This window comes from Salvelinus fontinalis, chromosome 12 (genome assembly GCF_029448725.1).
Source record: "Salvelinus fontinalis isolate EN_2023a chromosome 12, ASM2944872v1, whole genome shotgun sequence".
In the NCBI taxonomy this organism is placed as follows: Eukaryota; Metazoa; Chordata; class Actinopteri; order Salmoniformes; family Salmonidae; genus Salvelinus; species Salvelinus fontinalis.
In genome coordinates this window covers 27,595,588-27,611,332 of record NC_074676.1, presented here as the reverse complement: position 1 = coordinate 27,611,332, position 15,745 = coordinate 27,595,588, and the positions used below count along the sequence as shown (strand labels likewise).

At 41.0% G+C, this 15,745-nt stretch overlaps 1 protein-coding gene across 1 annotated transcript; it reads left to right on the top strand.

The window, feature by feature from the left end:
* The first annotated feature begins 245 nt into the window (after window positions 1–245).
* Window positions 246–14,125, top strand: LOC129867072 (synemin-like). Its single transcript, XM_055940229.1, has 4 exons — window positions 246–1,149; window positions 3,289–3,413; window positions 5,449–5,498; window positions 6,654–14,125. Exons 1-4 carry the CDS (start codon window positions 358–360, stop codon window positions 8,732–8,734), a joined length of 3,048 nt encoding a protein of 1,015 aa, XP_055796204.1. The 5' UTR covers window positions 246–357; the 3' UTR covers window positions 8,735–14,125.
* Window positions 14,126–15,745: the final 1,620 nt, after the last annotated feature.

Sequence of the window (15,745 nt, the reverse complement as noted above, 5' to 3'; positions counted from 1 at the left end):
TAGTTTGTTTTCAAAAAATTGTTACATTTTGATTTTATTTTATTTGTAGGGTGTAGTCAACTGTCTCTGTTGGAACGGGTGTACGGTTGCATTGTAAATTTCCCTCCACTTGGTAGAGCTATAACCCACCATAGGAAAAGCAAAGAAGAATTTCAACCCACTAACATCTGCCAGCATAACGGGACGCTGGAAGCCATGATTAAGCCTCCGCCCACCTTCTGCACTTAACAAGTCAAGCCCTCATGCTGAGTTGCATCAGAGCTCTGCTCCCAGACGCACTCGCAAATAAGACCAGAAGAACATTTTCTCCGTACTGAAATATAAAGAACCGAAGGAGTAACATTTGTAAATGACAAGATGTTACAATTCGGGAGAAGCGTTGAATCCGAAAAACATCAATTACAGGAGCTCAACAACAGACTGGGCCAGTACCTGTCAAGAACAATGCAGTTGGAGCATGACAATGCAATCCTCATAACTGAAATAAACAAGAAAAGACAAGAGAAGACAGTGGAATGGGACAACCAATGTATGGCCGAAATGCGGGACCTGAGGAGAATGGCAGGGCAACTATCTTTTGAAAAGTCCCGAGCCGAGACTGAACGAGAGAAGCTTTGGCAAGAGTTTCAGATGTTACAGTTGATGTGTTGTGAGGAGCAGGTGGTATGCAAAGACATAGGTGGAGAGATGAAAGGTTGCGAGAAGCAGCTTCATAAAGCTCAACAGACCAATGGGGAACTTGAAGAACGTCTGTTCCAGCTTGAGAACGAGTACAAATTCATTGAGGATGCACATAGACAAGAAATGACCAAGCTCCGGAGCCAGATGCATTCACGACCTATTGTTACCCAAAGGTACCATGGTCCTCCAGCGGTCTCGATGGAAGAGATGCATCATTATGCCCTCAGCCAGTCCGAAGGATGGACGGACTCCTTAGAGATGTATCGAAGGAAGGTCGAAGATATGGAGGAATCGATCAAAGCGGACCAGACGAGGCTGGATGATCTCCAAAGGGAAAAGATGCAGTATGCCTCAGAGTTTGACAAATTACGTAAAGAGGCTGAAAAGCAAGGTCAGATTCAAATACACCTGGAGGAACAGCTCATATACATGCAGGAGAACTTCCACGGGGACATCACCCAGTATCAGGTCAGCTAATAGGGTTTGCATCCCATGTTTAGACACCATTCAGTGTCTGTCTTTTGACAGTATATATACAAAAGTCATAACAATGACAAACAAAAAGGTGTTATTTTTGGTTCTGTTCATGGATCATGAAATGCATGCATTTCTACAACATGATTGGTGCTGCGCACTTTCCATTAGAGATGACTGCCTCCTCCTCTAGGTGCCACACCCACTATTTTAGGAGAAAGAGCAGTATTGTTACTCCATAGTAAATTAAATTGCTGCAGTCTCAAACATCGTTTTTTTAGTTCGTTTTTTTAGTTATTTCTCATGATCATATTTTATACTATGATGCATAATTATTATGATGAGTGAGATGGATCTTTTACCTCCTTATAATAAATTATACTGCTATGAAATTTCATTATATGACTGAATTTATTGATCAGATATTTCTTCAATGATAATGTTCACAGTATGGTTCAAAGTTATGTTTAAACGACACAACATGTGCATATATTTGTGCATGTACTTCAATCACATTGGCCCACAGGAATTAAAAATGGAGCAAAGGTTACTGCAGGAACTGAGAAATTGATACATGAGCCACACCTCCTTGTGAAGTATCACTTTCCTACTTGGAGGGGCCTTGTACTACTTTGCGATTCTAAATGAGCACAACAACTCCATATAAACTATCAAGCAGCACCTGTTTCCTGACAGGCTTGTTGGGACCACAGTGAGGAGTGACATTTGGTTGTATCACACCCACTGCCTACCATCCATCCACTGGGATCAGCCTCTTATAGATGATATCAACACTTGGTCGATGGTTTTGAAGCCAATAAATCTTGAAAATAATCTCAGCAGCTTTGATTTATAGGCCTGTGCCATTAAAATGGCAACCCCAGGGTGGTGGAAGGTCCATAACTTCCCCCATAACTACAGAGAAAAATGCATTCTGCACCAGTTCAGTGTTTTAGGCCAGACTAAAAGGATTGAATGGCCAAACATATTACGGCTGTTAGCTGTACCAGCCACTTAAACCAATTAGCTGTCACAGAGACTAATCCTCAGTGTCCTACTAACGATGGAGCCCTACCAAGCAGATCAAGCATTTTACTCCCATGCACATTTCCAAAATAATTTCAAGGTACATCATGCATAATGTTGTCATAAACTCTTAAGTGATGTCTAATTGTTCAAAATAATCTTCAAATTCCTGGAAATGGGTTTGAAATTGAACCTGCCACTCATTCAGTGGGATGCATATGTCAGGGATCATCAACTAGATTCAGCCGGGGACCGTTTTTTTTGTTGAGTGGTCAGGGGGCCGGAACATAATTACGAATAATTTGTAGACTGCAAATTGACCGCAAGAAGCCCAAACAGATATAATATTTGACTAAAACATAATAATTTTAAACCTTGCTTATAAGATGACGTCTCTTTATTATGCATGTAAATACTTGAGAAAAGAATCCCAAAATTAAAATCACTTAACCCTAACCCACTTATTTTTAGCTCAGAAAACCAAATAAAACCACCCACGGGCCAAATTTTGCCTGCGGGCTGCCAGTTGGGGAGCCCTGCCATATGTGAACATCAGACTAGACTTAAAGGGACAGTTGTTTACCTAGCTGTTTAGTCTGATGCGTTTGAGGGATCACCCATGATTCAGCCAGTCCATCCTGCTTATCCTTTAAATGAGAGTTGACTAGGAAAGGTGTCTCAAGGGCCTTTAGAACAGGTGTACAACACAAACAGCAGTGCCAAATTCACCTGTACACACTCAATACCATTGGATCGGTTACCTCCTGAGGGAGAAACGAAGAGGGTTAGATGGTGAACCAAAATACCTTATTGAAACTGACACGTAGTACAATGAATGATCATATGGGTACATTAGAGAGACACATCTGGACAGTAAATTGTGGCCTGAAAGATGGGTTTATATTCGTATTCAGGGTACCACCTCTCATCTGAATTCCCTACATCTGATATTGCAATATGTAATGAGCAATGTAATAAATATATTGATATGTAATCCATATAGACCGACCCTATAATTATAGTCTCATAACAGTATTTGAGAAAAATGTATGACAGGATAGAAGACAATGCACATGCTCACAATTACATTCCATTGTCTCTTTGCAGGTGATTATTGATCAGTTGGAGCGGGAGCGGAAAATGTTGGCCAACACCATGGCAGAAAAGGTCAGAGACCACCAGCAGCTACTGCAGGTCAAGATGGATCTGGGCATGGAGGTGGCTTACTACAGGTAGGTCTTCTTCTGTACTGCAAGTCCTTTCTGAGTTCTATAGAGGCCACTATAGAGACTTTTAGCAGAGATTGCTGTTATGCAACCAAATGTAGTTACCAAGACATAGTACTGACAACCTTACTTTCCACATGATCCAAGCACAGTTAAAAATGTCATGTTACATTATTCTGCCTCATGGTTTAGAGCTTGTGTAGTGCCCATTTTTACTATAGTATCTTTGGAAATCAGTGGAGGTGGCTGAAAATGCTGATTCTGAGGAAATGCTGAGAGAATTGTGGTGTAGTGCTTTTGTAAATACAGTCAGTTTATTATTGCAGCTTAAAAGTACCATAGAATTACAAAGCAGCCTTTACAGTATAGTAATACATCGGTTTTGCGTGTCGAACCAGAAATTTGATTTGATTCTGTCATGTTAGGCCAAACACTGACTGTTCAATGCTGCAGTGTTGTTGGACTTGAAATGTATTTATAGTGATTTCACCCTTCACTGTAGCTGCAAAGCAACTGCTCTGCTGCCCTCCCATTTGGCAGGGGCATTTAGCATTCCTCCAGAGAGCCTTCTCTAATATTAACTCCTATGTTATCCACAGTGTGATATCTGTAGGGATATTTTGCTCATTTGTAAACAGCCAAGACCTAAACAGTTTGGTCTTAGGTGAACAGGAAATATTTGCTATTTATATCTCTGTTAGAAAAAAACTATTAAAGTGATTTGTCTTGTTGAGCCCTGATATGACAATGGCAGACTAATACCATGTCACTACAATTCACATTGGATCACTTCAAGAACACTTCAATATTATCATAACAGAGGCAAGTTTAGTCCCACACCACTAGTGCAATCCATGCACATGGTTATATCAAGCAATGGCATTTAAGATTAAATAGCCATGTCAATACTCACTTGCTTCAGACTTGTTATCCTGCTTTATTTTATTTATTTTAAATTTAGCCTTTATTTAACTAGTTAAGTCAGTTAAGAACAACTTCTTATTTACAATGACTGCCTATACCGGCCAAACTCGGACGACGCTGGGCCAATTGTGCTCCTCACTATGGGACTCCCAATCACGGCCAGATGTGATACAGCCTGGAATCGAACCAGGGTGACTGTAGTGACGCCTCAAGCACTGAGATGCAGTGCGTTAGCCCTTTACCATGTTTGATATCCATGTCTTTACCATGCTTCGCCTCGTGGCTATGACTACATCACAGCCATGATAAAAATGTAATAGTAAAACACATGGCTTCTCATGTATTATTGCTTAATTCAGAAATCTAATACAAACACTAGTCTCTTTTTGGTCTCTTCCGGGGTCTCTCTTTTTGTCATCTGGTCTGTGGCCTATATAAAGGATATTATTTACATAATATTTCCTGGTCTCCCTAGGCTCTTTATGGAGCTCTCTTGTAAGCCTACTTAGGCTGGTAAATCTGCATTTTGTTTAAAATATTTGGAAAAATGTCTTCCTTGAAGAGTTAGCGGGAAAGCTGGTCTGTCTCTTAGTGTGCGTGCCTGTGTACACATTAGAATCCATAGTAGAGAGCAGACAGCAGCACATTGTAGCTGTTATTTTTAGGTCAGCCTTTCGGGAGACACACCGGGGACTTTCACAGGGGTTATAGCAAAGTCTCATAAGGTAGCTTTTGTTTTACAACGCTTATTTTGTGGAGCCATTACTTTGCCGAGGTAGGTGAGCTGTTCAACTTTACTGGTACAGTATGTTTGTTGTTAGATGTCTTTTGTTCTGTTGTGGTAAAGTGTTCTTGTTGACCTCTGTTCTTTTCTGTATATGGCCAGATACATGGGTTGTGTTCATCGTTTGGTAGCCTACCTCTGTGTTTTATTTAAGGTTTGAGATGGCAGGGCAGAAAGACCAGCATCCTCCTGTGAGGTGATTGTATTTGTGTGAAAACAAACCGTTGCTTAATTTTGAAGAAGCAATATTGCCTTAAGAAAACAAATCAAATAATTCCATTGCCATGTATGTACCCTTGGTTTTAATGCCATTTTGTTTTTGTTTCTCTATAGGGCACTTATTGAAGGAGAGCATCAGCAACATCTGCAGTCAAGAGTCATAGGTATTGTACATAACTTTCAAATAAGTCGTACTTTAGGCCGGGACGTTTGTGTTACTATATACATTTGAGAGTAAATTTACTTTAGACATTTTTTCTATGGCTTACATCCTTTTGGTAGCATTTATTTGTTTTACTCAATTCTACAAACTTACTGTATATACGGGTACTTTCCTAAGTAAAGGAAACATCAAGATAAAGTGTCTTAATAGGACTTTGGTCAACACGACCCAGAACAGTGTTCAATTGGGTTGATATCTGGTGACTGAGAAGGCCATGGCATATGGTTTATATAGTTTTCATGCTCATCAAACCATTCAGCGACCACTCATGGACTGTGGATGGGGGGAATTGCCATCCTATAGGGGAATAGCTATGGTAGCCAAAATAATGGCCTGCCCTGCAGTTTTTAAACATGACCCTAAGCATGATAGGATGTTAATTGCTTAATTAACTGAGGAACCACATCTGTGTGGAAGCATTTGCTTTCAATATACTTTGTATTCCTCATATTTCCATGATTTTGTCAGTTACCTGTATATACACTGAGTGAACACAATATCATGGACACCTTCTCTTTCCATGACATAGACTGATCAGCTGAATCCAGGGAAAAGCTATGATCCCTTATTGATGTCACTTGTTAAATCCACTTCAATCAGTATAGATGAAGGGGAGGAGACAGGTTAAAGAAAGATTTCAAAGCCTTGAGGCAATTTAGATATGGATTGTGTATGTGTGCCATTCAGAGGGTGAATGGGCAAGACAAATATTTAAGTGCCTTTGAAAGGGGTATGATAGTAGAAACGAGGCGCACCGGTTTGTTTCAAGAACTGCAACGCTGCTGGGTTTTTCACACTTTTCACGGGTTTTTCCTGTGTGTATCAAGAATGGTCCACCACCCAAAGGACATCCAGCCAATTTGACACAACTGTGGAAAGCATTGGAGTCAACATGGGCCAGCATTCCTGTTGAACACTTTCGGCACCTTGTAGAGTCGATGCCCTGATGAATTGAGGCAGTTCTGAGGGCAAAAGGAGGGGTGCAACATCATATTAGCAAGGTGTCCATAATGTTTTATACACTCAGTGTATATGCAGTGATAGACATTTCCCAATTTATAACAACATTCATTTGGTGCTTCACTCTCCACCTCAGATATTAAGATGATGCCTCCACAACAGTACAAACCAAGAGTTTTCACATCAACTAGACAGGATGTAAGGAAACATCTGGATGTGAAATACATGGAGCCAACCTCAAGCTTGAGAAGATCACCTGTTCCATTTCAATATGGTCGCACCAGTCCTTCCAGGGTCATTCCTATCTCAGTCAAAGGCAGCAGCTACAACAGGAATCAGAGTCCTACCGCCAGAAGGGACATGGTCTTATTCACTAAATCCCAGTCTGCATCCTCAAGCTCTTCCTCCACTACCGTTAAACCTGTGGCCCAGAGTACGGACAAGAAAAATATAGATGCTCAGGAGGAGAGGAGTGTGAGAATCAAAGAGGTGTCACAACACTCAGCTAAGGATTCTCTTGACCATTCTCGAGGCACAGCAAACACGTCCAGTCCCATTGCCTCAACCACTGCTGACCCCAAATCAGTAAGAATAGTGTCACCACCAATGATGAGTCTTAGCAGAAACACAGAGGAGGACAGCAAAAAGAAAGCAGAGAGGCAAGATGAAAGAGAGGTGAGAGGAGATGCATTTGGTCTTCAGAATATCAAGATGCATGCCAAATATGGCAGCATTACAGCAACCACGACAAGTGATAAGATGGTCCTAGACTCTGTGTCTATGGAGGAACTCATTGAGAAGGTCATGAAACCTGCTGGTTTGGATCGAAAGGTCTGCAGCTCATCTCCAGACTCCAAGATCACTTACCATGTGGAGAAAACGGAGAAGGAGGACGGGTCAACAAAGACACAGATTATCCTGGAGTCCAAGGTGCAGGAGGAGCTGGATATGTCAGAGGACTCTGCACTGGAGGAACTTCTCAGCAAGGGAGTGAAACACGTGTCACTGGAGGATATCAAGGGCACTTCAACAGGACACATGATTCAGAATCTGCTCAGCCTTGGGCTGCATGGAGGAGAGGACATGGGAAACAAGACTGTCAATGTGGAGATCATCGAGGAACCAGTGGAGGGTTACATTGACAAGGAGTACGAGTTTGAGGAGAAGTATACACCCAAGTTCTCCCAGCCCTCTTCAATGTTCTTTCAGATTGAAGAACTAGAGAATGACCCTCACGGCACCAAATACAATGAGAGTGGTGCTGAAGTAATGAAAACCTCCATGACAGCAGCAAACTATGGTAGTAATGGTGGATCTGTGAAGGTCCAGGAAGACTTCAGAGATAGTGAATCTCCATACTACAGCCACAACCAAGAGTCTCAAGAGTATTTCGTCTCCACACCTGATGGAAATCTGTCAGAGCCTGAGGAGGGTGGTGGTATAGCATCATATGGACATGGTGAACGACCCTCCAGTGGTGGACGAATGGTGGACGACTTTTCAGATGAAAGGTACTACCAGGAGGGGGAAGTCTCAAAGAACAGAATTTTTGTCGAGGAAAGCGATAGTTACAGACCTGCATCGGACAGCCAGTACATGAAAGATGACCACTCCTTGGCCCAAAAGAGTTACTCAGAGTGCATCATTGAAGAGGAGACCATTCGTGTCTCCCCCACAGTGCAGGAGTCAATGCTTGGATACCTGAGAGAGGAAACTTTACACCCCAAAGAGCAGCTGAGGGGAGCCCTAGAGCAGCTCCAAGGAACAGTGTCAGGGAGCCTGAAAGAAGAGTTGGCTCTCCTCACAAGAGGCGGCAGTGATAGTCCTCAGATCATATCTGTGGACATAAAAAAAGTACACCAGTCCTCTGACAACGGAACCATGACTATTGTGGCAGAGCTCAAGAGCTCAACAACTCTAGAGGACTCTGGGCAGCTGGGGGAGCAGGGGGATGATGTATCTGAGGAGCAGATCATGGCGGCTCTACGCTCCTCCAACCTTGGAGCAGAGGGAGGATACACCTTGGACACAAAGGAGATGTGCTGGGTGACTAGCAGTGAGGGACAGGGAGGCGAGTCCTCAACTGATGTCACTGAGAAGCCATTCACCTTCCAGATGGATGTGAATAACGGCCAAGGACAGGATCCCCCACTGAAGGTCACTCATAAGAAAAGAGTTGCCACAGTCTATCTTGAATCTAATGAAGATGATTTCTGATTCAAATGAGATATTTTTATTATAATACTCCCCATATTAAGTCACACACCAGTCAATCAGTTGCAACGAACTGTAAGGTGATGTTATTTGATGTGATTCATGAATTGCTATGCCTACAATTGTGATAAGAGTACAAATTATAACCACTGCATATATATATAAAAAAGTTTTAATAGCATTTGTTACCCATTTTCAAATGTCTCTCTGCTTCTTTTTAAGAATATGTTATATTAATTTCCCGTTATATTTTTGTACTAACCTGTACCACAGAATAGGGATGTCTTTTTGCCTGAGATACTATACAAAAATATGGAACAATGCTAATATATCCTCTATTGTTATGGTTAATGTTGCAGTCTTAAAACATGTTCAACATGTAGAGTATGTATCTAGAAAAAAACATTATACCTATTGTTTCCTGTAATGCCATGTTCTTTTGAACCACATTTAAAGCTAGTGGTTTGTTACTGAGGGAGTTCTTGTGGTTAACAAGGCAATCCTCCAATACAATGCTAAGGATGGCTATATTTGAATGTGTTTATGATAGGGCACAAAAGTATGTGTATCATGTCTTGTCAAATGAAATCTACTCACTATTAATAATTTGAATTGGAAGGGAAAAAATCAAAAAATCAAATGCAATTCTAAATCAGATGGGGTGTAATCGAGTGATTCTGATCACCACTTAGAAAAACCACTAAACGTTTTCTACATGTTTGACATTACTATTAAGTTTCAAAACTTACAATATTTTACCCTCAAAAGTGTTTTATAGTTTATCCTTCCGGTTCCCTCACCATGATCTTTTAACCTGTAAATGGCTTTAGAGGGAGCAAGAAGAAATCCAACCATCTTGAATTCAAGCTTCCAAAGAGAGGTGTTTTTCTCTGCTTGTAGAGGCACTGGTAGCAAGACAGACAGACTGTAAACAAGGTGGAGTGAACTTAAGGAAAGGAGAGACAGACAACTAGAGAGACTCTGGAGATAAGCATATGGTTAATGTCTGAGATAAGACCTGTACATTTACACTGAACAAAAATATAAACGCAACATGCAACAATTTCAAAGATTTTACTGAGTTACAGTTCATATAAGGAAATGAGTCAATTTAAATAAATCTATGGATTTCACATGACTAGGAATACAGATATGCATCTGTTGCTCACAGATACCTTAAAAAAAGGTAGGGGCGTGGATCAGAAAACCAGTCAGTATCTGGTGTGACCACCATTTGCCTCAATCAGCGCGACACATGTTCTGTATGTTGTCCCACTCCTCTTCAATGGCTGTGCGAAGTTGCTGGATATTGGCGGGAACTGGAACACGCTGTCGTACGCGTCGATCCGGAGCATCCCAAACATACTGAAACCTGCTGAGATGATGGCGGCGGATGAATGGCAAGACAATGGGCCTCAGGATCTCGTCACTGTATATCTGTGCTTTCAAATTACCATCAATAAAATGCAATTGTGTTCGTTGTCCATAGCTTATATCTGCCCATACCGTAACCCCACCGCCACCATGGGGCAGTGTCCTTACAACACGGATATCAGCAAACCGCTCGGCCACACGACGCCATACACGCAGTCTGCCATCTGCGCTGTACAGTTGAGACTGGGATTCATCCGTGAAGAGCACACTTCTCCAGTGTGCCAGTGACTATCAAAGGTGAGCATTTGCCCACTGAAGTCAGTTACGATGCCTAACTGCAGTCAAGTCAAGACCCTGTTGAGTACGACGAGCACACAGATGAGGTTCCCTGAGATGATTTCTGATAGTTTGTGCAGAATTCTTCAGTCATGCAAACCCACAGTTTCATCAGCTGTCTGAGTGGCTGGTCTCAGACGATCCCACAGGTGAAGAACCTGGATGTGGAGATCCTGGGCAGGCGAGGTTACACATGGTCTGCGGTTGTGAGGACAGTTTGAAGTATTGTCAAATTCTCTAAAACAATGTTGGGAGGCAGCTTATTGTAGAGAAATTAACATTCAATTCTCTGGCAACAGCTCTGGTGGATATTCTTGCAGTCAGCATGCCAATTGCAAGCTTGAGACATTTGTGGCATTGTGTGACCAAACTGCACATTTTAGAGTGGCCTTTTATTGTCCCCAGCACAAGGTGCGCCTGTGTAATGATCATGCTGTTTATTCAGCTTCTTGATATGCCACACCTGTCAGTTGGATGGATTGTCTTGGCAAAGGAAAACTGCTCACCAACAGGGATGTAAACAAATTTGTTCACAACATTTGAGAGAAGTAAGCTTTTTGTGAGTATGGAACTTTTCTGGGAGCTTTTATTTCAGCTCATAAAATATAAAACACTTTACATGTTGCATTTATATTTTTGTTCAGTGTAATTTCAGTAAACCACAGTACATATGAATTCCCTTGGCTTGAGCCTTGTTGTGTTGGTGACCAGTGTCAGGATTCACCTTGGCTTAGAGGTGAGTCAGGGCTCTAGTCAATCAGATCCGCTTTAGCCAACATCCACATAGCATTGTTTTGAAGGTGTCAGAAGTGGAACTGCATTAGAGCTGTTAAATCCACAAATGGCTCCCAGGATTATACCTAAAGCGGACATTGGCAATTATTTCTATATAGCCTACACTTTCACATTCTGAACTTCTTAACGCGAGTGGGGGTGTGGCTTCGAGACAATGATTGCAAGAGCAGCTGCTCACTGATTTTACCACTCCAATGCAGTACTACCTCCAACACCACTTCCAACACCTCCAAAACATCTACTTTGTGAGAGTGTCTGCTATCGGTTAATGCTTGATCTGATTGAATCTAGACCTTAATGTACATGCTGACCACACTGCTTGCGTTGCGCGCTCGAGCGTTGCAAAATAAATGTACACATACAGTACCAGTCAAAAGTTTGGACACACCTACTCATTCAAGGGTTTTTCTTTATATTTTACTTTTTTCTACATTGTAGAATAATAGTGAAGATGTCAAAACTATGAAATAACACATATGGAATCATGTAGTAACCAAAAAATCATGTAGTAACCAAAAAAGTATATTTATTAAAAAAAAAATATATATATATTTTATATATTTTATATTTGAGATTCTTCAAATAGCCACCCTTTGCCTTGATGACAGCTTTGCACACTCTTGGCATTCTCTCAACCAGCTTCATGGGGAATGCTTTTCCAACAGTCTTGAAGGAGTTCCTTCATATGCTGAGCACTTGTTTGCTGCTTTTCCTTCACTCTGCGGTCCAACTCATCCCAAACCATCTCAATTGGGTTGAGGTCGGGTGATTGTGGAGGCCAGGTCATCTGATGCAGCACTCCATCATTCTCCTTCTTGGTCAAATAGCCCTTACACAGACTGGAGGTGTGTTGGGTCATTGTCATATAAATGATAGTCCCACTAAGCGCAAGCCAGATGGGATGGCGTATCGCTGCAGAATGCTGTGGTAGCCATGCTGGTTCATTGTGCCTTGATTTCGAAATAAATCACAGACAGTGTCCCCAGCAAAGCACCCCCACATCCTCACACCTCCTCCATGCTTCACGGTGGGAACCCCAGATGGGGAGATCATCCCTTCACCTACTCTGCGTATAACGAAGACACGGCGGTTGGAACCAAAAATCTCACATTTGGACAGATTTCCACTGGTATAATGTCCATTGCTAGTGTTTCTTGGCCCAAGCAAGTGTCTTCTTATTATTGGTGTCCTTTAGTAGTGGTTTCTTTGGTGCAATTCAACCATGATGGCCTGATTCACAAAGTCTCATCCGAACAGTTGAAGTTGAGATGAGTATGTAACTTGAACTCTGTGAAGCATTTATTTGGGCTGCAATTTGAGGTGCAGTTAACTCTAATGAACTTATCCTCTGCAGCAGAGGTAACTCTGGGCCTTCCTTTCTTGTGGTGGTCCTCATGAGAGCCAGTTTCATCATAGTGCTTGATGGTTTTTGCGACAGCACTTGAAGAAACTTAAAAGTTCTTGAAATGTTCCATATTGACTGACCTTCATGTCTTAAAGTAATGATGGACTGTCATGTCTCTTTACTTATTTGAGCTGTTCTTGCCATAATATGGACTTGGTCTTTTACCAAATCTTCTGTATACCCACCCTACCTTGTCACAACATAACTGATTGGCTCAAACGCATTAAGAAGGAAAGAAATTCCACAAATTAACTTTTAACAAGGCACGTTAATTGAAATGCATTCCAGGTGATTACCTCATGAAACTGGTTGAGAGCGCCAAGAGTGTGCAAAGCTGTCATCAAGGCATAGGGTGGCTACTTTGAAGAATCTAAAATATATTTGTATTTGTTTAATATTATTTTGGTTACTACATGATTCTTATGTGTTATTTCATAGTTTTGATGTCTTCAATATTATTATACAATGCAGAAAATAGTAAAAATAAAGAAAAACCCTTGAATGAGTAGGTGTTCTAAAACCTTTGCCCGGTAGCGTATATTACATTTTGAAATAGTCATTTTGAGTTTTCGTACCTGATGGGCAAGTAAAAATAACTGATAACCCTTGAATGAGTAGGTGTGTCTAAACTTTTGAATGGTACTGAACATGTTTTTCAATCATTTCATCTAAACTGCTTGCTCGCGTCAACGAGCATCGGCGTAGCCAGGCGCTAAAATAGAAGTTGGTTCTATTTTTTATGCTTGACGCACTGCAAATCCCACCTCTCCCAGCTCCTCATTGGTTTTTAGGAGCATAAACCCACTTGGGTGTTTGAAAGATGAACTGAGGTCCACACTCCAGCCCAGTTGGTTGTGGTAATGCACCTTAAAGTTGGTTGCCAATCGACAAATAAAGTCCACAGAAGAAGAAGAAGAAGAATACTACTATTACCACTACTGAAGGAGGAGAGATTACTAGAAACTAACTAGGTTTTCTGTTTTGTCTGTGGATTAAATGCCGGAGTAGAGAACACACAATTTTGTGTTACTCAAATTGGTCAAAATTCTACAAAGATCCAGAAAATAAGGACCCTGTGCATTTCAGGTGAAATAACAACCCAATGTTTATATCCCAGGACAAATTAGCTAGCAACAGCAAGCTAGCTAGCTAAATGCCCATGAGTGTTTCATGTTTTTTTCGACCTGCTCCAAATTAATTCAGAGTTCAGAGTTCGTTTTTATATTTCATCCTGTGTGTCTTGTATCGCGTCTGGTGTGGATGTACAAGATCAACATGTGTGCGATGGCATGTCTAGACCGGTCTAGACAGCATGTTTGTGTGTGCACAACTATGGCTATTTTAGGAACAGAGTACCAGCTTAGTATCACTGCCTGTGTGTATGTGGAAGTTTGCATGTGTGTGTGTGTGTGTGTGTGTGTGTGTGTGTGTGTGTGTGTGTGTGTGTGTGTGTGTGTGTGTGTGTGTGTGTGTGTGTGTGTGTGTGTGTGTGTGTGTGACTACGTGTGCAAAATAAAAAATACCTCCAATATGGCTTCACCCCTCTTTTCTTTTTTCTCAATAAGGTGCTTTAGAGTTCTCCTATGCAACAGTGCAGAAACACCGAACACAGGTCATTCACATCACGCTTCCCTTCCACTGTCTTTCTATAAGAGATTATAAAGAGCATGGAATTACAATATCATTGCTTTACAAATGCTATTGCGACTAAGCTAAATGCAAATTAGGTCAAGTAGAGCACTTTGGAGTTGAAAGATTTATAACTGATAATAGTTTGTTGCACTCAGAGGCATCATGCCCATAGGGGGCACAGGGGCACGTGCCCCCTTGTTTTTTCTCTGTAATACTAATACAATTTTAGGAAGTTGGCTTTAGCTAGCCCAGAGAGGTTTCCAACCTCCTAACTAGCTACCAAGAAGACATTTCAGGCTATCAATCTAGTTAGAGTAGCTAGCTAACTATCTTAGCTGGCATGCCTGCTGGCAAGGTAGGTAGACTTTAGAAAATCAAACAATAACTAAATGTACAGAATAGGACTCACATTCTTTTCAAGCTTTTACCCAGATTTTTTCAGAGAAGCATATTAAGTTTCTTTAAAAAAAAAATCAGGAGAATACAGACAGCTCAAGGCATACGCTTAGATATGCTGAATTATTATGTATTTTTCTTTTTACATAGAATTAAGCATAATGATTATGGCTCTTGATGAAGCTGAAAAAATAAAGCCATCCTCACATACTTTGTGCCCTTTCAGATTTTTGGGGTGCATGACGCCCCTGGTTGCACTTGCACTTAAGTGCCCAGATACATTAGAAAACAGGTGGCCTTTCACAGTGCTTAAAAATCTCTTAGTGTGTGAAAATAACATAAACACTGTTTGATCAATACACATATATTGTAGGTTAATTTTGGGCTTAAGAATATTGTCAAAAAGGCAATCTTTTTTTCATTACACTTGCAATAACATCTGCTAACCATGTGTATGTGACCAATATAATTTGATTTGATTTAAACACATTGCGGTGCCCAAGAGCCTTTTATGCCTCCATTTTTTATGTTTAAAAAGGGGTGTGCTACTCTCATGACTGATTGGTGTAATTCACTTATTGAAAGTAAGTGCTTCATCAATTAGCCTACATTGTTCTTCTTTTATGGAAGATGGGTGAATTGTCAGAATATTTTCAACCATTGTTTAAACACCAGTTCATATTGCAAAAACAATTAAATTACTACTCGAGTGTGTTTTACTGAGTTTGAGTCTTTATTAATAAGCCTCGGATCATTTATTTTACAAAATCAACAACACTGGTACAGTTAAGTACAGCAAACATAACATGGAATCTCTTCATTGTATACACAGAGAGGAATGGAAGAGACAGATAGTGATCTGCTGCAGCTCTTCTCTGAGCAATAGAACCCTCTGGCACTTCATTCTGAAGAGTTCTGTCTGCGTGGTCTTAACAACAACAGCCTGACACCAATTTCTCAGAAAATGGACAATGAAAACAGAGATGATTGTAAGGGGTCTTCTTGGTCCACTTCAAATATATCTAATTTCTACTTGCGACAAGGGTATCTATTTTCTTAGTGGGCCCAAGCCCATT

Bases quoted from the DNA above. Each gene is read 5' to 3' on its own strand.
- LOC129867072 (XM_055940229.1), top strand. From the start codon at position 358: ATGTTACAATTCGGGAGAAGCGTTGAATCCGAAAAACATCAATTACAG. The intron at 1,150-3,288 runs GTCAGCTAATAG...GTCTCTTTGCAG, and splicing joins GGGACATCACCCAGTATCAG to GTGATTATTGATCAGTTGGA. The intron at 5,499-6,653 runs GTATTGTACATA...TCTCCACCTCAG, and splicing joins TCTGCAGTCAAGAGTCATAG to ATATTAAGATGATGCCTCCA.